At 31.4% G+C, this 26,799-nt stretch overlaps 1 protein-coding gene across 4 annotated transcripts in view; it reads left to right on the top strand.

The window, feature by feature from the left end:
- LOC126743584 (protein kinase C-binding protein 1) overlaps positions 1 to 26,799 on the top strand; it is a 54,149-nt gene that overhangs the window by 11,168 nt on the left and 16,182 nt on the right. For 3 of the 4 annotated variants that reach the window (XM_050450742.1, XM_050450743.1, XM_050450741.1), the window contains 7 exons: positions 2,114 to 2,284; positions 4,654 to 5,492; positions 9,683 to 10,183; positions 14,160 to 14,301; positions 14,359 to 14,541; positions 19,063 to 19,289; positions 26,129 to 26,378. In XM_050450742.1, coding sequence (XP_050306699.1) covers positions 2,114 to 2,284; positions 4,654 to 5,492; positions 9,683 to 10,183; positions 14,160 to 14,301; positions 14,359 to 14,541; positions 19,063 to 19,289; positions 26,129 to 26,378 — 2,313 coding nt within the window. The remainder of the gene's footprint in view (positions 1 to 2,113; positions 2,285 to 4,653; positions 5,493 to 9,682; positions 10,184 to 14,159; positions 14,302 to 14,358; positions 14,542 to 19,062; positions 19,290 to 26,128; positions 26,379 to 26,799) is intronic. The other variant, XM_050450744.1, reaches the window with a different exon arrangement.

Here is a 26,799-nt window from a genome sequence, read left to right as displayed (position 1 = left end):
TATTTATAGGGTCTAATATAGTTGAAATTACAAAGAATTTATTTTTAAATAAAACATCGAATCTCTTTGAAGTTTGATCAAAAACGATTTGCTTCATTGTTCCAACCCCAAAAAATTCAGCCTGGTCTTTCATCAAGTATTTTTTCAATGTAACAACAGTTGGCAAAACTTCCGATATTAACGCTTCATTCGAACTCATTTTTTTTGTAATCTCTTCGAATGGTTGTAGAAGATTTATTAATGATTCTAATAACACCCACTGGTTTGATATTAAATTATCCACATTATGATCGGCTGCATAGACAGTTAAAGCTCTCTTTTGCTCATATATTCTTTTGATCATTAAAAAAGGTGGAATTCCACCTTATCTTGAATTAACTTATTACATGGTATATTTAACTCTGTTTGATTTTTTTTTTAATTTGTACATGCGGCAGATGAATTGTTAAAATGTCCCACCATTTTTTTGCAAGTTGCTATTAAATCCAAAACAGATCTTTGAGTGTCTTTAGTTTGGGTAATCACTAATTGAAGGGTATACATAAAAGGTATAAAGGCATAAAGGGTAATATAATAATGCCTAATATAAAATACTGCTTTCCCAGCCTTTCTACTGTCACTATATGTATGCTCACTTTCACCCTTTTTTAAAGGTTAATTCAGAAATTTCATCAAGATGTGGAGTTAAACTAGAAGAAAGAAAATATAATTAAAACATTTAATTTTTTTACTGTACTGGGATCTCGAGGACACTTATTTCTACAAAATTTTAACTTTATATTCATTACCCAATATCGTCCTATTATTTCGGTTTAGTACTTCCACTGGTGACTGAACATCATGTTCAATAACTACAGTAGAGACATCATGATATAAACTAAGGAGTATATAAGCAAGATTTTACCTAAAGATTCGTTTTTATGCAGAAAAAATCCTGAAAATTTGGTTAAAAATCTACATCTTTTTAATTCTTTTTCCAAATTTATTATTTATCACAAAATATTAGCTTTCCATCATTATAATAATTTAATTCTTCTGCATATTGTTCAAGGTTGTTATTCAACTCGTGAACTTTTTCTTCTATACCGTTAAATATATATTAAGCATAATTAATTGAGGTCAATATTATATTAGTGTTTTATCTTAGAATTAATTTGTCGAAAATATCAACATTGTGACATTTTAAAATCATTAGTACCAGGCATCATGACCATAATTCTTCAAAGTGAATCCTATTGTAAGAGCTCTGATATCTTCTATAATGCAAAAAGAAATGTGCTTCTGGTTTAATGATAGTTTGACATACTCGGGTATTTTCCCGAAGATAACCTGCCAAGATGAGGTCCATCATCATTCATCAGTCAACATAAGAAGTTTCTCCTGAAAAACATTTTTTTTGGGTTGTCGGTTATTTTATTTTTAAGAGATCTTTAAGGCTTTTAATTTCAATGTTACTATCCCTAAGATCTTTCTAAAGTTTTAATGACTTCCACTAGGTTCTCAGGGTAGATTTGAATTTTTTAATTTCATATCGATGATATTCAATACGTTTATCAGTTTATAGCTCTAGTTTCCTTATCGTTTGTTCATTTTTTTGTCTAAAAATTGGTTGTTCTTTTTATTTAATGTTCCTCTTTTTTTAGTTTTTCTTTCATTGACTTCCTCCAATAATTTATTGTCATTAAGTTTAGTTGTTTTATTTGTCCTTATTTTTAAGCTATTTGTAAATCTCTTTCATATTTTTGTTTTCTTTTTAGTTCATCTGTTTCTTTTGTTTCTGCAAGTTCGCTTTTCTCAGATTCTAATTCGTTTTGTAACTGCTCTATTTTACTTAAATATTCATTTATGGGTTTTTGGATAGATTGATCTTCTGCAAATACTTCATCTTCAAAGTTCAATGTATTTCTGTTAATTCTTGATACTTCTGCCGTGATAATGGCTTCTAGCTCTACTACTCAACCTGATCTTTCTTTTCATCCTAATTTTCTTCCATAAGCGTTATTAGTTCCTTTAATTTTTGTATTTTCTGCCTCAGATGTGTTAATCCTTGCACACTTTTTACAATATGCTAATCTACAATAATCGCTCAATATGTAACGTGTCTTATTAACAGGGACTGACGATGAATCTACGCCTCAAATTAACACGGAACTTCGCAAGCATTTGTTGGAGCCACAAGAATCTCATAATGACATGGAGGCGGAAGAAGATGATACTCAAGTGCCTGCTAGTATTGAACCGAACGCCAATGATGAGGAGGAAATTGTTCTTAGCAAAGAACAAAGTAAGGAAATTTTGAACTTTTAATTATTTATACTTCAATACACCCACTGAGACAAAAAAAAAAACGGACATAAATCTTTTGTTGAATGAAAACTTTTTAAACACGATGAATTTGAAAAGTTTAACAAAATATGAAATAGAAACTATTTGTTTAACAGTGTGAAACTTTTCAGTGAACTAAATATTAACATTTAATTAACAAAATATAACTTCTTTAAAATTAAAACAATCTTTTTAATATATGAAAGAAAACAAATTTAATTTTATAACAACCATCCCAGAGGATTAATATAAACGTTTTTAATTATTGCAGCAATAGTTTAAAAGATTGAGATGTCCCCTGACATAAGCTGCATATTAAGAAACGTTAAGAAAAAAGTTTTGAGATGCTAAAATAAAATATTTGGGAGTTAGTGGAGTAGGAAATATTTTTAAGTGTTTGATTCAATATTATTAAAATGGTTAATTATGATTTTAAGGTTTTTGAAAAACCTGGAAAAAAATTATGAGGATGTTCCAGGAAACTACTCAAACTCTTAAAACAAGATATTATATGGTCAGCATTTTTTTAATGACCCATTTATGCCCTTTAACTGGTTATTAGGAATGTTAGACCAGATAAACACAGAAAGTTTTAAAAAAATTATATACATTTGTAGGTCTTTACAAATTGTCATCTTTTAATATATTTAAACCGGAAATTAACTGTTAATAATTTCTCTGTCCCTAATATACAGGGGTACTGTTTCTTCCAAATAAATACAGTATTGTCCATAAATATAGCAACAAGTGATGTTTTCAAAAATATGATTTGCTTCTTTATTTATTCCATATTATTTCTTTACTTTTAAGTACACGCCTCTGTATTATTTATAAATATAGCGAGATATCATAAGAACGCCAATGCAGAGTAAGGAACTTCATGTTTGTTTATTTAGACAATGTGCATAAATATAGCAATTCTTGTTTCGCATTTATTTTATCAGTTAAATATCGATTTACCTGCTGTAAAGTTGTTATTTTTGAATCTCAGAATTAACTTAAAATGGGTCGCTCAAAAACCGTATCTGGTGATCTAAGAAAAATTATTGTGGAGCATTACGAAAATGGTGTTAGGCAGAGGGACATTGAAAGAAGCTTACGGCTTCACAGGCCAATCGTATCCAGAGTTTGCAAAAAATTTCGCCTTACTGGAACAGCTGCACTGGCGCCCATTCTTGGTAGACCCAGAAAAACAAATTTGAGGATGGATGGATAGGCAGCTGCTACGAATTTCCAAAGAAAATCCTTTTTTGCCTTCTTCCCAAATTTTGGCAAAATTAAAAGAGGGTGGAGGAGTAAACCTCAATTCCAATACCGTAAGGAGGAGATTACTTGATGCCAACTTACCTGCTCGTCGCCCCGCCAAAAAACCGTTACTCTCACAGAAGAACTTGAAGTGAAGAACACTTTGCCCAATCTCATATCCACTGGTCTGTAGCTGATTGGAAGAAAGATGTACGTCAGACGCCCCAGTAAACAAAGATTAAACAAAAAGTACATTTGCCCCACAGTTAAACATGGAGGGGGAAATATTCTTGTATGGGGATGTTTCTTGGCTCATGGCATGGGACCCATAGTAAGAATAGTGGGCAAAATGGATCATTTTGCAAACACATTTAGTGCCATATATGGATGAAGTCATGCCAGTAACAGCCATATTTCAGCATGACAACGATCTAAAACATGCTTCTCAATTTGTTAAGAGGTGGCTATCTGATGAAAAAATAAATGTAATGGTCTGGCCATCTCAATCGCCAGACTTAAACCCTATAGAGAACTTATGGCATTACATTGACACCAAAATCAGGCACCTAACATGCTCTTATACAAATATTCTCTTTGAAATAGTGGAAAAGGCTTGGAAAGAAGTGAACAATGACTATATTATGAAATTAATTGAGTCCATGCCAAGACGATGTGCAGATGTTATGAAGGACAAGGGGTACTACACGAAATATTGAATTGATTTTAATTTAGTTGGGTTATATTTTTTTAGAATCAAAACTATTTTTTGTTGCTATATTTTTTAATAATAAATTTGCATAATACAATTTGGTGGTTTATTTATTATGATACAAAAAATGTGATAATATGAAAATATAAACAGGCTCTAACTATTCTTGTAAATAATATATAAACCTTACTTATAAAATAGATACTAAAAGATATATAACAGGAAAGTTCAATGTTGTTATCTTTTTGCACAATACTGTAAATAAATAAAATATTATTACCATAAATTGTGCCATATTTAGTATGAGACTTCACAATTTTGTCAGCAGCTAAACTGCCATCCTCCGAGTTGTTTTAAACAAATATGTTTCCTAGGTGACGATCTGGAACCACCGAACTTGACACCAGAATCTCCAACCAACCGTCTCTGTCCAGAAACGTCGTGCTCACTATCGCCAAATCGTCAAAACAGCGACCCAAAAGAACCAACGACGAAGCTCTCGGACAAAATAAATCGCGTGGACGTCCTCGAAGACCTGGAAATCAGCCTCGATAAGGGCACAGTTTGCGTCGAAAACATTTCGTCTAGTAACAGCGAGTGTTCGAGCGATTTCGGTGCGGAAATTAAGAAAAAACCGGTACAAGTTGACGTTGACAATGTCGAGTTTACGATATCGCCCGCCAGCAAACTGAAATTGGCCGACAAATTAATCAAACGTTTGTCCGACGTCGATGGTAAAGTTGAAGAGGTGAAGAGAGATCTTAGCGAGGAGGTAAGCGATTCAAAGGAGGAGGAAACTGTTAGCAGTCCAAATAAGAAAGAAGAAAATGACGCAAAAAATCAAGAAGGTCCTATAGAAGGAGAGCCTAGTGACAAATTGGTGAAAGACGGTCGAAAGAAGGTTGTTATTAAAGCAATAGTAGTCAGTAGGAAAAGTCGTGAAAAAAATGATGAAGATGCTTCTACCTCAAAGTCCCCCATAAAGGAACAGGAGCCGCTAAAAGATGCCGCGAGCCCAGTTACGGAGGATAAATGCGTTGATCTTAAAGACGATTCTGCTGAAAATGAGAAAAATGAAGAAAAAGCTGTTGAAAAAGAAAAAGGAAGCAAGGAGACTGAAGTGCTGGAAAAGGACACAAATAAAACACAAGAAGAGGGAGGTGCTGAATCAACGGAGGCTTCGGATACTATTGTCAATTTTAGTGATTCTCAGGTAAGTCTCAAAATGGTAAAATTCATCATAGATTTTAATGAGGAAGTCGATTTTTCGAAGTGGAGTGAATGGTTAATAAGGACGATACTTTCTTGGAAGAATGTCTTTTGTCCACAAAATAAAATGCCAATTTTGTTTCAAGAGTGATACTTTTTGAGGAGACTCTAAAATATATTTATAATCCAAATGGTACACGATGTAAAAAGTCAGTTCAAAGGTCAATATCACAGTAAGAAAACTAGAACTACAAATAAATTTTTAAAAACTTACCAATCAATACTCAATTTTTGCTGAATAAAAACAATCAAAGGGGTAAATATTAAAATTGGGCAAAAGGTGATGACCTTTAATTATTCATATTAAAACTAGCTAATCTTATGCATATTAAGGTATCAAACATTTAATAGCGCATCAGTTGTTCAATATTTAAATCATGGAACTTGCTTATTACTAGTATTATACTTGGGTTACCGAACAGATGGAGTGGTCACGTGATCGTTCTGCGCCGGAAGTGTGGCCTAGAGCCTCGATAGGGTTCATGACTTGGGGTTTTATTAAATTTTATTAGTCGAGCGGCTTTAAATCGTTTTGGTTGAATTTGAAAGCGCTCGATTGTTGCTCCAGGCTGGGATTCTAAAATCACGATTCGACACGATTACTCGATATGACTGATTCTAAATAAAATTTTTAATCGTGAGTGTCTTGCGGATTGCCTAGTTTTTAACGATTTGTCGACGACACGCTTGGGTATATCGTATACATCAGACGATATAGCTTCTTCTTTTTTTAATACGTGCATAATGTGACAGCATCCTTTTTTAAACGTATTTGTTTGATTTATTGTTTACCAATAGTCATACCAGGTTTTCATTAATATATCAAGAAGCTTTCTTAAACAAAACAACTAATAGATTTAATTCAACCCTATTTTCCACAACCTTCTGTGAATAATAGAGGCAGAGGAAGTAGAGGTATCATTGAATGGTATGTCAAGATTTTATGCCACAGATTATTACCAAAGAAGCATTGGACAAGATTTTAAATTTGCAATTAGCGAAACTACTGCAAGTCGTTGAATCCATAAAATTACTGAAATTATTGACAATCACCTTGCTGACTGATTAATTTTTCAAATACAAGAGATGAGAGAAATTAATAAATTAACATTTATAGAGAGATCCAATTTCCCTGGTGTTATAGGTCCTATTGATTGCACCCATGTTGCCATATTAAATCCTAAGGTGGATGAACACAAGTTTTTGTAATATAGGCATATATTTAAATAAAACAACACGAAGGTGAAAAAAAATTAAGGAAATAAATGAAAATTCTTAGTGTTTACTGTTTATCAATAAAAAAGACAATTGACGTTTCCATCTGTCAAATATTAGGGAAAATAACAAATATTTACCAAGAAACCTAAATCAAATCGCATAAAACGAGTTTAGCCGACGATTGAAATTTAGATTCATTCCACCCTTGGGGTCAATCAATCAAGGGTGAATTGATTGCATTCAATTCACCCTTGTAGTCACGATTGAGTCGCGATCGAATTCGAAGTCGTGATCGTATCGAGATCGAGTCGTGATTTTAGAATCCCAGCCCAGGTATGACAATTTTTATTGGTCCTTACTATTATAGGCAAAACTTCCAGCGCTCAGGTAGCGCTCGGTTCTGATGAACCTGGCCAATTACACCCTAAATGTTTGACCTGGCACGATTACTTTACAGGCGACCGTATTATATTTTAAAAAAAGCTGCTTACAAAGCAAAGCTGTATATTTATCAAAGAGTCTTGATTTTGAAATTCTTTTGAAAAATTAAGCTGATAACTTTAATGAAATCCTGAAATAAATCCATACCTACAAAATAAATAATTTCATGTTAATTATTTTGTTTTTTTTTATTAATTTTGTCATGACAGGATTACTTAAAGCTGTGAGGAAATTATGATGTTCTGTATTCCGCTATGCAGTTCTCTAGAGGTTCGGTAAATTGCTCGACGACATCGACACCGAGGAATAAGAATATTTATTTTCCATTATCAAAAGATAATACTTAATCCAATTTTCCTCCTATTTCATACAAAAATTAAATAAGACGTATTTTGTGCATTTTTCCCCGGCGTCACTTTACATTTTTTAATGTCGTAAAAAATCTTTGGAGTAAACAACTTTTTTTTTTCAAAGTTTTTGCAGCAATTTAATTGGCGTTTCTGTACAATTAAACTAAGATATTTTAAAAGCAGTGCCTTAAATCAAAATTTTGCAAGAGTAACTTTTTTTGCCAAATTAAATGGAGAATCTTTCGAAGAATAATTAGGTTTTCATCGAGACGAGAAATGGGTGTCGAAATAGCCAACATATTTGACAGTGTAATTAACAAATACGAGATTAAACAAATGATCCAAGGTATAACTACAGATAGTGCAGCATCAAATTTTACATTTGCTCAGTATTTATCTAACATGATTGAAAATTTTGACAGTAAAGACAAGCATTTCGTTTGCTTTAGTCACGTTTTAAATCTAGCAGTACAAGATCTACTTAAAATTATAAAAGCTGACAGTAGCGTGACAGACGCAAAAGACCTTGACATTTTTTCTATTGATGATGAAGACGAGAATTACGAAAAACTTGCCGATACTGAAATTGTTGATGTAAACAATAAATCGGCAGTAGATAATATTAGAACGCTAACTCTTAAAATTAAAAGATCGGAACAGATTAAGCTTAAATTTATTAACTGTTGCAAGTCTGCCGATTTAAAGATGTTGATGCCAGTAATTGATGTTAAAACGAGATGGAATTCAACATTAAATATAGTAAACTGGACTCTAAGAATGAAAAAACCTCTAAATATTTTGTGTGAAAATAATGATGACTTAAAGGATTATCTTATTTCGTCTCAAGATTGGGAGCTAGTAAGCAGAATTTTTAATTATTTAAAAGTTTTTAAAACATTATCCGATTCATTTCAAGGCGAAAAATACTGCACATTACCTATGGTAACCACAGAAAAGATATCACAATCAAGATATTTTAGAGTGGTGGAGAAAGAACGAAGCCATTTATCCAAATTTATCGAAAATGGCTCGTGATTTTTTAGGTATACAAGCCACATCAGTTCCTGCAGAAAGACTGTTTTCAAGGGCAACACTGACAATTAGAAAAGAACGAAGCCGATTGACTGGAGAATCGGCTCAATTTTTACTATGTTTAAATTCTTGGCTATGCAACAAAGATATATTTATGAGTGCATAAGCAATAATTTTGTTATCTATACTTTTCGTATTTCTATTAATCTTTATTTTATGTTTTGTTCATTTTTAAATGTTTAGAATGTATGTTTTAGTTTAGAAGTTTTTTTCCTTTAAAAATATAAAATTATTTGAGTTTTTACCTTTGTTATGTTTCTTTTGCTTTGTTAATTTTATTATGTTTAAAATTAATTAAATTTATTTCCCAACATAGTTTTTCATTTTCATTCTTCTAACATTTTAAAGGCTGTTGAGTTATTGCAGCATCTACAGTCTTTCGAGATCGAGAAAATCGAAAAAAAAAAAGAAATCTCGAATTTCGAGAATCTCGTGAAACCCTAAGAATAATTAACCTCTGATGAATAAATATTTTATCGCCTCGCAGATTTGTGTTGATTTAAAAATTGGCTTCATTAGTAATTGACAATTTACTACCATAACCTGCATGCGAAATTTAATTAAAATTGACCTGGTAATTTAAAAGTTATGATAAATAAACAAATAATTATTCTTAACTTTAACACCCTGTATCTTTGTTATTAAACATTTCTGAGAAAAATTTTATAATGACAGTCTATTTCTTTTTAAATTCTCTATCACGTATTAAAATTAATGACGTTTAAACTGGACCACCCTGTATAATAATAACATCATCAAAAGGTGGGTTCAACCAATCAGAGTGGCAACTCTCTGAAACTGGTTTTCGTTAATTTTTGGGTACACACTTTTAGCATAGAGATCAGTCTCTTTACCCATAGTCTCCTTGGTACTAATTTTTTGTAAATCGTGTACCATTTTGATTATACATAAATATAATGATATATGAATATGATGATCTTATCTCCATTCTTGAAACAAGGTTGTCATTTTATTTTGCGGAGAAAATACTTTCTTCTAAGAAGGTCCAGGTATAACACTTTGTTCTTTCCAGAATAACATCGAAATAGTGATCCAACCGAATGAAACATCAGAAAAACCTCCCGAACTCCCCGCCAAACCGCCAACGCCAACCGAGAAACGTAACAAGACCAAAAGAAAAAGGAGCATCGAGTTCGACGTGAGTGTGCTAGAAAACCAAAATAAAGTCCTTAAACTGGTCGAGGCCCTAAGTGAGAAATCGGATAAAGAGTCGATCGAAATATCGAGCGGCGTCTCGATTTTAAAATCGTCGTTGCAAGCGAGGGCGGCGATAAATTCGCTGCGTACTTCGATCGATATTCAACCGGACGATATTAAAAGCGAACCGGATTCGTCGGGCACGGAAGAGCCGCAAGTACAAGAATTGGAGGCGAAGAAAAAGTACCTGTCGGCCCTGAACATTTTGGAAAAGGGAGAAATCGACATTCAAAAGTCAGCGAAGTCGAACGAAATCAGGACCAGGTCCAAAACCGAAGAGAAACGCGAACGGTTTCGAGTAAGTAATGAACCAGAAGTAAGTGATTTTTTTAAATTATTTTTGGGTTAATGTTTTGGTGTGGTGCGGTCGTCCATGGTGTGCTACTACTAACATTCATGTTTCGTATTGCATAGTGAGCTTGCAACACATCTGCATGGGCTTCCACTAAAAAAATAATAAAACATTTTTTGGGAATAGAGTATATATATTTTTAACTCCTAGGATTTCATTAATAAAGTTTTTATACAGTGCGAGTTTTTTAATTTGAAATAAAGTCACTAAATCAAAGGTGTTCTTTTTTTCGTACACGGCTAGTATTTTAAAGTGCCGTTATTTTAATATAAACATTTTTTATCCAAGGTGTCGCAAATACGAGATAGGACGTCATCGATTATTTTTTTAAATGTCAACCCTGTTTTTTAATGAAAGTGTTTTGGAATACTTGTAAAATTTTATAATTCTCGTTTAAACACAAAAAAAATCACTTTAAATGTCTGAAACGTATAAGATATTCCAAGAACCCATGAAATACCGACAATTTTTTTTTTTAATTTCTTGAAATGCGTGATATAAAACTGAACATAGTCGACAATATCAATGACTTTTTTCGAAAAAATTAAGCGTGATTTAAGAGGTTTTGAGAAACTCGCTTGAAATGTGTCACATCTCCAGTCATCTTTCGCCAAGTTGCGACTGCTATACATCTACAAAAAATACTTTACCAAGAATATAAAGCTTAGATTAACGGACTTCTTAGTACTTTTTCACTTAACCTATGGCAATATTTTTTATTGGCCTGCACTTACTGAAATCTGCAAAGGAACGTTGCAAAGGCTACAGAAATCTTGCCTACGGTATTGCTACATAACACCCTTATTGCGCGAATCTGGTTGGCTTAATTTAAAAGAAAGTATGTATATGGCTGCAATGGTTTTTAAAATTAACAGCACTGAGTGTCCAAGTTATTTACATTCTAAATTAGTCAAGGGAAGTGATAGACATGAGCGTGTTATTCGAACCAGAGAGGTTCCAAAACATAGGACTGCCATGTTTCAACGATCTATATTTAGCTATAATGTTGTCAAACTTTTTAATTCTATACCTCCTGAGATCAAATCGGTTTCATCTTTAAGTAACTTAAAATCAAAGTTAAAAAAATTTATTATTTTGCAGAGAGACTAACTGAGACTGTGATCTTCTTATATTTGAAATTTTGTATATATGCATTTAATTTCCCAAATTTGCTCCAAATATATTATACTTTTGGAAGATCGCCTGTACTCATTGCATTATAATATTATACTTGTTTTTTTTTAATCAGTGGTTAGGTTGAATAGCTATGCTTAACCTCGCCATGCTGAGACAGTAGTTTTTATAAATTTTTATGAAGATAAAAAGTCGTTTATTATTATTATTATTAAATATCATAAAGAAATTTAAAATACCTAGAATAAAATTGAAAATTACTTGGGACAAATTAGTAGTGGCTTCAAATGTTGAGAAGAACATAAAAATTACTCGAAATGTCTGTAAAATAACTGAGAAAAATTACTTGAAAATTAGTCGAACTCTGAGGAATAGTAGTTTCTGAACAGTAATTTCTTTGTTTGTAGAATAACTTCAAACTAGCCTAACTCCACATTTACTGATTAATAATTTAAAAAATATTTAAAATTCGAGACATACAAAATGAAAAATCTAATAATCAAAATTAAAATAAACATTTTTGATTTATTTCACATAAGGTAATAATAAAATGTCTTCTGAAATGTTTTATAAATAAAAGATACGTATATGTAAGGCCGCACGAAGAAATGCACCTAAGCGTCCAAAAATCCTTGACAATTCCTTTCAAAACCTTAAAATTTCATCCTTATAGATTTTGAGCTGATTTTTAAAGTTGCGCAATCGAAAAATGTTTATTACTTTAAATAACGGAGTTACTGAATTTCAAAGTTTGCTATTTCCTTCTATTAAAGATTCTATACCTGGTTTTGCTGTTTTTGCGATCGGAGCGATCTTTTTTCCCCGTTCCACTTACAACTACTCCTATACGTTTCGTCTGCTTGTGCAGCCAGTGCCTTCGGGTATGCTCACTTTTCTATGAATGCTTAGGTGGGTTTCTTCATGCGGCATCAAATGTGTATATAGGAAATAAAGAATGTGTTATTTTCTATTTAAAGCTTATATAATTTTCATTAAAGTGGAATATAAATACGTCAAAATTTTTCAATATTTGCCTTCTAAAAAATGTCATTTTTTGCATTAACCTCTTTTTATGATCTTCTTGATATATATGAACAATTAGTTTTGTTTATGAAAAAGTGGTTGCTTCTCGGAAATACCAGACAGGTTTAGACATTTTTAGGTAACTTTGTGCACCAATTCTAACCTAAAAATAATTCAAAAAATTTTTTTCGCAGTAGTTTCTCTGCTCATGTGTTTAAAAGAATTTTAGCATTCTATAACTCTGCCGTGCTAAGACAAGAGGTTGTAAGTGACAAAATTTCGGATTTTAAGATTTTTGCATATTTGGGACCGGTCTGATTATTCTGATCAGTATACTAAGTCATAAAGTCGTATGTTAAGTAGAAATGCCCGAAACAGTATAACAATTTTGTCATATCTGCCAAATATTGAAGAAATACTAAATCAAAATGTTGTATTTAATGTATACAAAAACAAAAGTCACTTAAGACATATTAATTTAGCTTATTAAAAAATAATTTGAAAAAATTAAAAAAAAACAGGACTCTGTACTCATTTCTTATCTATTTTATAAATTCTGAGCAAACATCTGTAAAGCAAATTAAATTAAAAAATATTTGCAATCAAGGCACACATCTTCATGAGTGCTGATGCCTTCCACCATCAGGTGGAGAAATCATTAAAACAAAAAGGAAAGGTTTTAGACTTTGAACTACTTTGATGACTAGAAAAATTGTGTACAATTGTCGAATAGTGGCCGAAATAGCTGCCTAGAAATGAACCTCCATGATTTTCTCAACGTAAGAGACTTTTCTTCTCGATTCAAACTAAATAAAACTGAAACAAAACCCTACCTTTCTAATATTTGTGAAGTAACTTTTGTCAGAGGGTGTAGGACATTCAAGATCGGACTTCGAGAGTGCTTTAATTGAACTGGACATCTTTACTGCCAAAGCACTAAAAGAAGGTGTTCCTGAGCCAGAAAGAAAAACTATTCCTAGAGGTATCAGTAAAGCTAGAAAACAAAATCTTATTCAGAAACTAACAGCAATGGGTATTTCAAAAGGCCGACTTCTGTTTTGGCAAAGTTTGCCTGAAAATCTGAATGACTAAACTGTTTATTATTATAACGTTAATTTTAATGTTAAGGATTTATATATTTATTTTTAATTGACGTCATATTCTAATAAAGACGAACTAATAAATCTTTCTATTAGTTTATATTGTGTTATTTGATGTCCCACTGAAAAAATTACATTTTTCCTATTATCTTTAACCATGATAACAATAGCTGTAATTGCACATTTATTTTATAATAGTGTTTATTAGGTTTTACATTATCATTATTAAGACAGTATGTAGTATCGCAACAATCTAAAGTCAAAAAGTCGCAACTGACAAAAAGATAGGTCAATTCCAATTTAAAAAATCTGAATATTTACTTAATCAAAATGTCGTAACTTTCAATTTTTCAAATATCTCCACCAAGGTACCATATAAGGTATCAATCGATTTATACCTCAAATCAGGGGAATTTTAATTTTCCATTGAGTTAAGAAAATTATGAATTTAACGTAATTCAAATTGTCATTGAAAAAAGGCAAATATATTCGAATTTAAAATTTATTACTTACGACCTCTTGTCTCAGCACGGCAGAACTATGAAAGTGCTTATTCACAATGCTTTCTAGCTTGGTCCAAATTTTTAAAAGATTGCTGTTATTGATATTCCAACATCATAATCATCATCAGTATCACTCATCTATAACACCCAATCAACACAGTTTTCTGCTTCTAATTTTAGGTGGTGGATAACATGACCAGAGTGATTGATGACGTGGCGGTAAATTTCAGTGCCGACCTGGTGGCCAAGAAAAAACCCGCCCCATCTAACGCCAACCGAGGAGAAGGAGGTGAAATATACGTGAAATCATTTGCGAAATTCGGTAAGAACATAATTTTTTAGTCGACATTTATGGCGAGTTAAATCAATTTTTTTTTAGTGCCAGATTCACCTCAGGATAAAACCAAAGTCGCTATGCCCACGATAAAACATAGAGCGAGAAAATCGTTTCCGCATCCGACTTATAAGCCGGTACAGAAGCCCGTGACTAGTATTGCGATTTCGTTGGCTGTACAACCTAGTAATGAGAGTATTTTGAGGTTAACGCCGAGAATGTCCATTGGTAAGGCGAGAAAAAAATTAACGAGTTTAACAATTGGCATAATTACCATATAAAAACTGTAATTTGGTAATATTTTTGCATTTTTGAAATTGAAAAATTGAATATTAGTTCCTCTTGTCTCTTGTACTAAATAGGGTTATCAAATTCAAACACTTTTGGCCTTTAGGCATGCTTAATTTTTTTTTCATAATAATGATAATATAGAGTAGTGTCGATAATCTTTGCACTCAAAAAAATTATAGTAGAATGAAACTTATTGATAAAAATAATAGAAAATATAATGAAAATTAAGAACGGAAAGTCGAAGGGCGTGAGTTTCTAAGGAATAAAAAGTTCTATGGCAAAAAGTTAAATAGAAAAGTTGTAGATAAAGGACAGAGCGCTTTTTTCTAAATTTATGAGGAACATTCCTAATTCCTACCAAGTTTTTGGTTTTTTGGAATAGAAAAATTAATTTTTTCACCTTATTTTGATTTATTATTGGAAAAGCATCCTAATTTTTGTATCGAAAACTCTCGAGTCAAAATATCAGCTTTTTTAAAAAAGGTTCGTTAAAAAAATATTTAAAAAAATTAAAAAAAAAATATACGGTACTGTTCTCAAAAAAAAAATGCATAAAACGGATTAAAAAAAATATTTTTTAATCATTATATATAATTTTGAGCTATTTATTAAAATTAACACTAGAATAACTTGTTTTCGCTTTTGCTAGTTTAAACAACCATGATTAATTAAATCAATAATTAATTCACCGAAGTTTAAAAATTTAATTACGAAAAATCCCAGAACAAAGGGCTTACCTGAGTTGGAGATTCTGATCCCCTACAAGGCCTTGTTCGCTCTAAACCCAATAAAAGGACTCTGCAGTTGACACTCAAAAAAATTGTACGTGTCAAACGAAAAGATAACAAACCTATCGGACGTTCAACTTGTACTTTGCCAGTGGTACTTGGTTATTCATGCACTCGCGCATCAGCCACTATTGTAGAGATTTTGACACACGTTAAATATGGGCGCGAATATATTCAAAAAGCTTAAAAAGTGACAAAAATAATTTATTAATCCCTTATACGAAAACGGAACAGTACTCGTGTAGCGTAAGATTCCATGTTAAATAAAAAAAATACAAATCCATACATAAAACGGTAAGATTACGAAAATACATATATGTGCTACAATTTTTCTTTAAATAATAAAGCTGGTTTATTTATAATTACATTTTTGTCATAGAAAATCGCATAATACATATATATTTATCAAAATATTTTTTAGTATATTAATTTTTGCATCTTTGATGGCATTTCTTCGTCGCGTTCCGATTCTAGCAAGATCTAAATCTCCAATTAAAGCATTTTTCAAAGAGACACATTTTGAACCGGTACATCCAGTTTCATAACTGAAGCAAATAGTTTTAAGCATTATTTCTGGAATCGGGTTCTTTTCTGTAAATTTGAGCAAAATGCCTTGTTGAAGCTTTCAGCCCCAAATCTGTTGCTCTCATTTCGTTACCCAGTCAAGTTTGAAGCTGATAGTATGCCCTGCAACAATATTGTTCTGCTTCTGTGGGTGGGAGATTTACCAATTTGAAAGATGATTTATTTATTATTACTTTTTAATTTTGTAGTAAAATATAAGTTGATCTTAATTTTTTATTGATTGATACATATTAAAATGCAAGGAATATTTACCTTGCTATGTAGATATTCCAATAGTTTTATTTATTTACAATAAATTGGTCAAAATTTTCATAACAGCCTGCACGTGTATTTTTATAAACGATCTTGTTCCCTGCTCTTTATCTCATATACTAACTTTCCTAAATGGTGCTTACAGCTGTTAAGTAATTACATGTATAAAATGTCATCTATGATTTAGATTTTATACCAGTACGAACTTTTAAGTTAGTATCATTCGTTTGATTCTATTCCTGGTTTTATTTGAGCCAAAGCATTACTCAACCAGCACTGTAAAAAGTCGAGTGTTAATTTTAACACGCAAAAGTGGTCTATACAGGTCCACAGTAGTGCGTGTTAAAATAACCACTGGCAAAAAGTGGTTGTTTTTATTTAAAAAAAAAACATTTATTTTACCCAATTTAGCGTGTTAATAAACGAACGAAAATAAAATTTAAAAAACCCCTTCCGTATTGTTAAAAGTATATTTTGAGTGTCAAATGTATTTAAATAAAAGTAAAATTTAATCATCCACTTTGGTTTAAATTAAATTTACACAGGTGCTTAAAATATTTATTTCGGGTTCAATATATTAAAAAATAATAAAAAAGTACACTTAATTTATGGTTAATTGAGTTATAAAAAATGGTAAATTTAACTTACCTAGGGTTAAAATTATTTTTATTAGTGTAATAAAGAATCTATTTAGGTGGTAATTTATACTTTAAAAATAAAATATATTTTCCTGTAATAAGTATTGAATTTAACGGTTAAAAGTAATTTTTTTTAGTTTATTTTTTTTTATAATTGGAGTGTGTTAGCCGAAAAAGAACCAAGCACAATTTTAAATTTACAAAAAAAATATTTAAAGTATTTATTTGTTTAAATAAAAGCTTGAAACTATTTCTAAATAATCTTTGGTACATATATTAAAGATTATTAAGGAAGAGTTTTAAACTATTCATTTGAACAAATACTAATTAACAAGTTAAAAAGTAATTATTTGGCGCCTGGTCCCTTTTCGAATTTATCACCCCAATGATTACATATTGCAACTATTTCGGTTAGTCTGTATATATTTGATAAAAATTAAAAAAAACGTAAACTTCGTATTCCAAACGATTAAAAAAGTCGTTCTAAGGAAGGAGAGCAATTTCTTTTTAGGACAAATACAAATCAATAAAAAGCAATCAATTTCCTATACATTATCTATTAAAGAATAATATAACAAACATAAAAAATATATATTCTGCAACAAAAATATATAGGAACCCATATTTTGAAATATAAAACCTTCAAAAATAATAATTAGAAATCAAATTTAACCTTATAACAAGAGTAGATCTTATACAGATGAAAAAAACACTTATGGCTTATGGCATGTATGGCTTCTACATAAATCTCTATCGCTTAATTCCATAAGCTGCAAAAAATGTTATTTTTAAGCTAAGATGTAGATACTTTGGCACTATAAAAAAATTCTGTTTTTTGAAAAGCCTCGGAGCACGCTTACCTTTATAACTCAAACAAAAATCCAAACTAAGCTAAACTAAACACTAAATTAAATTAACGACGCGGAGACGAGATCAGACAGGTCATGTTCAGGTCGAAGCGTGAAAAAAGTAGAGATACACAGGGTTGGTAATTTCACGATTTGTAGCAGTGAATCACGCACACGTTTAGTGTTAATTTGACCAGTTTTAAAGGTATATTTACACTGGACGCATTTTTTACCAAATAAAAATATAAAAATATTTTAGCACGGCGCGAGGTATTTTAATAGTGTTAATATAACACGCAAAAAAATGAAAATAAATTTAAGTCAATTTAACCACTTTAAAGTCTTCTTTAAGTGTTAAAAAATACTACATAGTATACTTCATAGTGTTAAATTTAACACTCAAGAAATTTACCACGCTGTTTATTATTTTTTACAGTGAGTACTCTATATAATTTTCCATGTCTTCCTTAAGCTAAAAGAAGAAAATTGTAGTAAAACCTGTTAAAAGTATTTAGGTATCTTAAACTTCAACGTTGCGTGGTAGCAAACCATTCCTTTTTGCGATGTAAAGTTTTATGTACGCTACTAAAAATATTACTAGGATTATTTTTGGATATTTTTGTACATCCTGGAACCAAATTTACCATTTATTTGCACTCATTTTTTTCCTTTCTATTTACTTAATTATATTCACAATTCGGAACACTAAAAACGAAAATAAACACAAGGCGAAGGCACAATGGTTATGAGTGTATAATATAAAATTTTTTTTTTAATTTGAATATTAGTGAATATTTCTATTGAATAGGATGTCCGGCCGATATAAAAGAAATATTGATTAACTTCTACGAAAGCTTTAAAAGAAAAGTCTTTTTAATTTTACGTTTAAAGTTGGATTAAGATGTACATGATTTTAACTCATTAGATCGTTAAAAATCTGAACCAAGTTGTGTGAAAGGGTAATAATGGGAACAATTTTTAAACGTGAATTTGGATTTTGAAACATTTATATCTTCTGAGAATAATCCTTATCATACAAGATGTCTAAAAGTAAGTAGGCACTATTGTTAGCTTGTCCTGAATACATTATAAAAGCTGACGCATTCTTTAACGCGGTGAAAAAAGAATTGCATTGTTTGCCCTATGTACGTTCACACATAATCCCATTAAATGGCTTTTAAAGGGCTGATGATGATGTAACAAGAGCAAAACGCAATTTTGTATAAATCCCGGCCGGTACTAATACTTGTAATGGGAAATATTGTTTACTAATGTTTCAAAAATCTTTAGTAAAAAATTCTCTACTGGGAAACATAACTTATATTATTAAAAAACAATTATTTTCAGCAACAACAACAACAACATCCCCGGCGACTACAGTCGTAATGTCTCCGTTGGCCTCCGCCGCTCAACCGCCGAGGGCGACGATCACGCCCCTTCAGCAAATGGAGACCATGAGACCTACGGCGAACGGTTTCTTGATTTTGCCGCCCTCCCAGCAAGAGGGCGTCGTATTTTTGCCGCCCAATCAGACCATCAACTATGGCAGTCCCGGTAGTCAAATGGTTTCTATGGTAGGTCTTCCCGTACGAACTCTTTGTCAATATCTCTAGTATGCGTCCATTAAAAGTATTAGTATTTAACTCTTTAGTAGCAAATAACATCAGAAATTGTGTATATTTGCTGTATAGTGTATAGATGTTTCAGTCCCTTGGATATGCTGGAAAATTTGTTTGAATTCCTTTAAAAAAAAAAAATGGTGTCTTTTTAAATAAACTTTTCTAGTGCTTTTGCTAAAAAAAAGCACAATTTTTCAGGAGAAAGTTAATGGAATAAAGGATGTCCTTCAATTGCCTGGAAGAAATGAATAATTTCCTTATTTTTATGGAAATTTCGAAGTTAAATTGTTAAACTTAAAAAAATCATAAATTTCAATAAAGAAATATATTTCAGAAAAAAAGTATCGAAGAATGTCGTGGGAAAATAAAAGCGATACGAAGATGGTTAAATTAAAGAAAAGTTGAAGAGTTGAACTGAGGAGTTGAAGCGCTTGAAAGCATTACACCTGATATGTTGTGGCGTTCACTTTACAGTGTTACTATTTTGCCAAGAGTTTGCAGACGGTAGCTCAGAATTATTGGAGGCTTGGGATTGTTCGAAAGTTCACTTATGACTGGCTATTAAAAAATCTAAACTTGATTATAACTATTAAATAACAGAGCGCCACTTAGTTTTTTTTTTTTATAAATGAAAGAAAACTAAGAAAAACACTTGGTATATAGGTTTCAATTAACAATTAAATGACCCTGGATGAAGTAGATTTAAAGAGGCAAAAAAAAAATATCTTAACAATACAACCAAATTATATTTACATCAAAGATATGTATACACCTCATTTTCTAATCTGTTAAATGTTAATAATTTATTATGAATTAAAACATGAATACTGTTGATATGATTAAATAAAATAAGTTTGTCAAAAGTAACATTCAAATTATGATTAAGCTACTAGGTAGATTTCAGCACTTGAAAAATAAATTGCAATTATTCAAGTTTTTAGTAAATATTTGTATTACGCAGGGGAAAGTTCATGAACCTTTTCACCTAAGTCATATCAGCCTTAACCGAGTTATATCTACTTAACTACCAAAAAAGGTACTGAAAAATACTGAACAAAAAATAACTAAAATTATAGATAAGAAATTGACATATTAAATTATGATGTTGATTAAATATTTGTAGCAATAAATTGATTTTAAAGATATATTAATATAAATGTAAATAAATGAGACAAATCTATGGTTAGTAATATTTAAATAAATGGAATAGACTGGCCTGTATATTCCTCCAAGAAATGAATGGCTGGCCTTCAAAATCGAGGCTGTGAATGTATGCCATTTGTAGCTTAGCTATCTGGACTGGGAATCTCTAATACTAGCTCTAACTCTGGCTCCAGCTCCACAGCTTACAGCAACTTCTCGGGGAAATCAAAATCTTGCAGCCATCAACAATTGAAGAAGAATAAAGAGGAAAACGGAAAAGTAAAACCCTAAAACAACGATTGCCATTGTATTCACTGCCGATAAAAATGAAGGGCGTTCAAAATGTGACACACTCACCTTGCTAAGTTTCATTATCTATCCATCAAAATCTCGGGCATCCTGCACCAGAATTATGAAATAAACAGTTCCCTAAAGGAACAGGATTAAGGACTATAAATTATAAACCATATTGGCCACTTCCTGCTTCACAAACTTCGGAAATAAAAAAACTGGCCTTTTACGTGTGCTTCTGCCTGCAACACGGGAACAAGTCCTCGAAAAATGGATGCAGTACCGACTAAATAAGTTACGACCCCACCTCTCGCCTGAGCTGTCAATGTCAATCCAATCAGAGAAAACATTAATTAAGACCAACCAGAAGAGTGACGGACCGTCAACAGAAAGCATGAATAATAAAACCAGGAGAGTGATGCGTTACAGTAGTAATGTGTCATTGACAGTGTGAATTTAAAGAAATATCGATAAAAGAAGTTGACTGAAATTATTAATATAATTATTGAAATTAATGAAATATCAATGGAGCGTTAGTGAACATAAGAAATAGAAAAATAAAACGCTACAATGTCACGAACCTATGTTTTAATTTCATCAGTTAGAAGGTGTTATTTGTGTTTAAAAAATAATGTTAAATTGTTTAAACATTCGTTTTTTTATGGGTCTTAGTAAGTACTTATTAACTAATTTGTTTACTTAATTAACATATGACGTGGCCAAGCTACGTATATGAATAAATAAATTAATATTTCAAAACATGAGTAATAATAGCCCACTACACCATAGTCAGCGCCATGATTTCACCGAAAACTACACGAAATTATTCGAAATTTAATAAAAACCCATTTTTCCAATTTGAATATTGCAAAATCATGTTGTGTCTGTCATACATCGTTGAATTCGTAATAAAATATACGTACTATTCGACACAGGATTTACTTATTTTACGCGCAATATAAAAAATAAAGTTAAATGATGGTTTCTCCGAAACGAAACATCGTACAGAAAATCTTTTAACGCTATTTTGTAGAACTTAAAGTGGCCATGAGAATGTTTTTCCAGATCTCTTTACGGTGGGATCTCAAAACGGGTGTTGTGCGATGTTTGTGATGTTGTTGGAAATCGTTTGTTGAATATTGTAAATGCATCACGTTCAAGTGGAATTTTTCCTGAGGCCTGGAAGGAGTCGATTGTGATTCCTGTGCCAAAGGTTCAAAATACTTTTTATCATAATGAATTTAGACCCATAAATACAGTAGAAATATATGAAAAGGTGTTGGAACTTGTTCTAAAGGAACAATTACTGAATTACTGCAATCATTTGGTTATAAATCAGTCTGGTTTCCGTGAAAGTCACTCTTCTGAATCTGTAATTATTAATATCTGTCATAGTTTTCTAAAGGAAATTGACAAGGGTAATTATGTATTGGCAGTACTTTTAGATTTCCGAAGGGCATTTGAAACAGTTGATAGAAAGATCTTATTGAAAAAACTTGGTATCGGGCAGACCGTATTAAATTGCTTTGAATCATATTTATCCAGTAGGCGACAAAAAATTAAATTTAAAAGCTGTGTTTCAGAGTCATTAAATGTTGAGTTTGGAGTTCCGCAGGGTACTGTTTTGGGTCCTCTATTATTTCTACTTTACATAAATGATATAGTCAAATCTGTTAATCGTTGCAAAATCGAATTATTTGATGATGATACAATGATTTATTTGGCAGGGAATGATATAAATCATATGCAAGAGAGTGTGAATAATGATCTAAAAGGCTTGTTTGAGTGGCTTCGCAATAATAATCTTAGTATTAATACATTGAAATCAAAATTTTGTTTGTTTGGAAAAAAAAATAAGTTGTCGAATATTGATTTGGAAAACTTGAATATTAGGATCAATGACACAAGAATAAGTCACGAAAACCAAATTAAATATTTAGGAGTTATGTTTGATTCAAATCTAAGTTTTTACGCACATGCTGATTATATCACAAGAAAATTTGCAAAAAAGTTGGTTTTATTGCCAGAGTAGGATCTAAGTTGTCACTGGGTACAAAGTTGTTATTGTATAATAGCATTGCAGCCCCACATCTCGAATTTTGCGCTTTTGTATAATCCACCAAATTTTAAAATAGTAAAACTGCAACTCGTACAAAATAGAGCTATGGGAACCATTTTAAACTGTAATAGATACACACCTATCTCACCTATGTTATCTGTAAAACAAAAAATTATGTTCAATGTATATGTTTTATTATTTAAAATTAAAAATAACATGTTACCACTGTATATTTGTAATAAGATTAAATTTTTCATTGATGTACATAGCTATAACACAAGAAATTGTAATGATTTTATTTTAACCGATAGATGTGCATCTAGTCAAATGTTGAATTCTGTTTTATATAACGGCTTGTATGAATATAATATGTTGCCGATTACTATAAAAAATTGTGATGGTTTAACTGCATTTAAAAAACTTCTGAAAGAGCATGTTTAAGTTTAAATTATTATTTGTGTATTTTATTTATTAAGTATAATTTTTTCTTATTCCATTTTTTAAAATTTTATCTGTTTAAACAATACGTTAGTAGGAGTGCATTTGTGGTCTTGTATGTGGCTTTTAACAACTTTTGGATGGGCCACTGTGGGGAAAGGCCTAGATCGGGGCCGAGACGGTGTTTGCGGACCGGAATAAAGCGGCATCCATGGATTACCGGGATGCTGTGGTTCCTGGAAAAACCGGGGCATCGCGGGTTCTCGCCGGGTTGACCCCCATTGAACCCAATTCAACTAGGCCACAACTTGACCCAGATACAGGTGTCGTCATTGCCGCTATGCGATTTTATATTTCTTTAGTTTACAATAACTTGTTTTGCAGTGACCCACGTATGTATTAATTCGATATTTGTTATTCCTACTTATGAAAGTAGGTTATAATGTACTGGAATTACAAAAATATTATAATTTCATTGAACTTTGTAAAAATGTATTGTATTTTATATGTAGCTTTTCTTATGCTAAATAAAGATTATTATTATTATTTAAAAAGCGTCAGCAAAAAATATAAACGAAATTGGCAAATTTCGGTTTTTAGGCATATCTCTGGAACTACTCGGAATTTAATAACTTTCTAAACGGTATATAGGCTTAAAAATGCACACCTTTTCTCTAAATCAACCATTTTTGTGCCTCTTTTGTTTTCCAAGATCCCCATGATAGACATCCTGATTTTGTATTTTAAAAAGTTGCCCAACTTAGGGAAAATTTATTAAAATTCTGGGAAGAAATAAGAAATTTCTTGATTAAAAGAAAAATCCCTCTCTATTTTATGGCTGTATAATCCTTTTATTGCATTTTTCAAAAATACTTCCCCAGGCAATTATTCCTTAGCTGATATTGTATAAGAGTAAAATAGAAAGGCCTTGGAAAAAATGTCACTATGTCCTTTATACCTCATAGAGAAAAAAATAAAAACTCTCGGTCTCAAAACATCCTTTATATATTATGTCCCGAAGGTTACATGTTTCACTAATAAAGCATCATCAGACCTTATAAACTAGATGACTTGCTTAGCTAGTAAAAATCCAATAAAAAACTCATGTAAAAACCAATAAAAAGATTGAAATTTCAGTACTAAGCAGGTCATCTAGTTAATATTAAGATAAATATATAACATCTTTATGCTTTATAATTATATAACATCTGATGATGCTTTATTAGCGAAATATGTAACCTTCGAGACATACAGTACCGAGCAAAAGTGGAGAAACATTTTATTTAATAAATATAAAGCCAGAGTAATCAACTATTGCCAATAAACAAATACTCACATTATTTCTTTAGGTCCAAAGGAATGCAAAAACATATTTGATATTTATAAATTCTTGCAACAAAAACAATCTATTTGATTATCTTTATTTTATGAGGAGCAAAAGTAGAGAAACATTTTTAAAGTTCTTAGTTTATGTTTGCTTATTGAAAGCAATACACAATAATATTTTGTTAATTAATAAAGAATAACCTGTAAATATGCCTCGAGGTATTACTTTGGCGTTATGTATAAAACAGTTGATAATATCAAAATATCAATCGGGTGTTAAGCAAGCAATCATTGCTAAGCAGTTAGGATTAAACCGCTCAGTCGTTTCTAAAACCATAAAGTTACACCGCATTAGGAACTCATTAATAAGTCCACCTAAAACTGGTAGGCCTAGAAAAACGACGCCTAGAGTTGACGAGAAGATTAAATCCTTAGCTCTTAAAAGTGCATTTAACACAGCAGTGGATATAAAATCTCAACTAGACGATGTAAATATTAGTGTCCATACATTTCGAAGAAAAATCGAAACGCCCGACTTCAATTTGCAGATGACCATTTAAACTGGTGAGAAGCAAGATGGAATACAGTATTATTTTCGGATGAAAGTAAGTTTAATTTATTTTCTTCTGATGGTATTTTATGGGTCAGGCGTCCTAAAAATAAAAGAGTTGATCCAAAGTATACTTTAGGCACTATTAAGCATGGAGGGGGAAATGTACAAGTGTGAGGTTGTTTCTCTGGTATGGAAATGGGCCTCATTGTCAAAATTGATGGGATTATGGATCGGTTTAAATATTTAGAAATATTAACTGATAATATGTTGCCATATGCAGAGGAAAACATGCCATTGCAATGGAGGTTTCAACACGACAATGATCCGAAGCATACAGCTAAAATTATAAAAAAATTTTTTGAGGACAAAAAAATAACCATTGTTAAGTGGCCAGCTCAGAGTCCTGACCTTAATCCCATAGAGAATCTATGGGATTTAGTAGTAAAGGAACATCCCGAAAAATTTTAAAATGGAGACGAGTTGTTTAAAGCAGTTGAAGTTGCATGGCATTCTGTACCCAAGGAGACCTTAGGGAATCTGATTGGATCTATGAAAAGGAGATGCCTTGCAGTTATTAAAAATAAGGGATATGCAACTAAATATTAATTTGTTGGTATTATATATTTTCTTTAAATATGTGTTTCTCTATTTTTGCTCCCTGTTTTTTTTTTAATTAATTTACATATGACTTTATAATAAGTAGAAATATATTGTTTATGTTTTATTTTTATTATCTAGTTTAGTGTAGTATTATAGGATAAAAAAATTTAGTTAACTTTAATAAAATAAATTTAAAAATAAAAAAAAAGTTTCTTTACTTTTGCTCGGTACTGTATATAAAGGATGTATTGAGACCGAGACTTGGAGTTTGAGATAATGGACTAGTTCTTTCAACTTTATACCCTCATTTACTTGCCAATATTTTCTTCATTATCATATAATATGTTTTAAAGTGTTGTTATAAATTCTTTTACTCTCTCTTAGGCGTCGTTGTTAACCGGTGCGGCAGCACGGGGAGGCAAAATAGCCCAACCGCAAGTGTGGCTCACGGGCCAGACCTCGGAGAAACGCACGAATTTCGAGTCCCAAAATTACATTCCGCAAGGGGAGAATTCCAACGCTACGAGTACGACCATATCGAATGCGGTGAAAGCGTTGGCGAACGACGTCCATAAAATTATCAACGGGGGAGTCGATAGTTCGCCGGCTGTTACTGTTTCCGAGGGACTACCAGGTAAAAAGTGTTCTCATATACAGGGTGTTAAAAAAATAAATTTTTTTGGTAGTGTACTGATTTTTGCGTGCATGTTACTAGTGTTTTTTGGTATTCAGCCTATTAATTTATCAAAAAGGCTTAAGCTATCCTTCACTTTGGGAAAATGACTTAGAACTTTTTTGTTTTAATCTTTTTATAAATTTAGATGTCAAATTAGTAAAAAGCATCGAAATATCTTTTAAAAAGGTGCTTTTATTACATAATCGCGGAATCAACGTTTTCCGAGAAAAACTACTTTAAACATTAACCGTGCCTTTAATAATTAAAAATTCGTATTTTCAAAATTAAGACAGCAAGCCTTAAAAACATACATTGTTAAAGGGTAATTTGTTCTATAAAATAACTATTTACGATAACACACCTAATTTAATTTAATTTT

The sequence above is a fragment of the Anthonomus grandis genome, chromosome 13, assembly GCF_022605725.1.
Source record: "Anthonomus grandis grandis chromosome 13, icAntGran1.3, whole genome shotgun sequence".
Classification (NCBI taxonomy): domain Eukaryota; kingdom Metazoa; phylum Arthropoda; class Insecta; order Coleoptera; family Curculionidae; genus Anthonomus; species Anthonomus grandis.
This window is presented reverse-complemented; position numbering and strand designations above follow the sequence as displayed.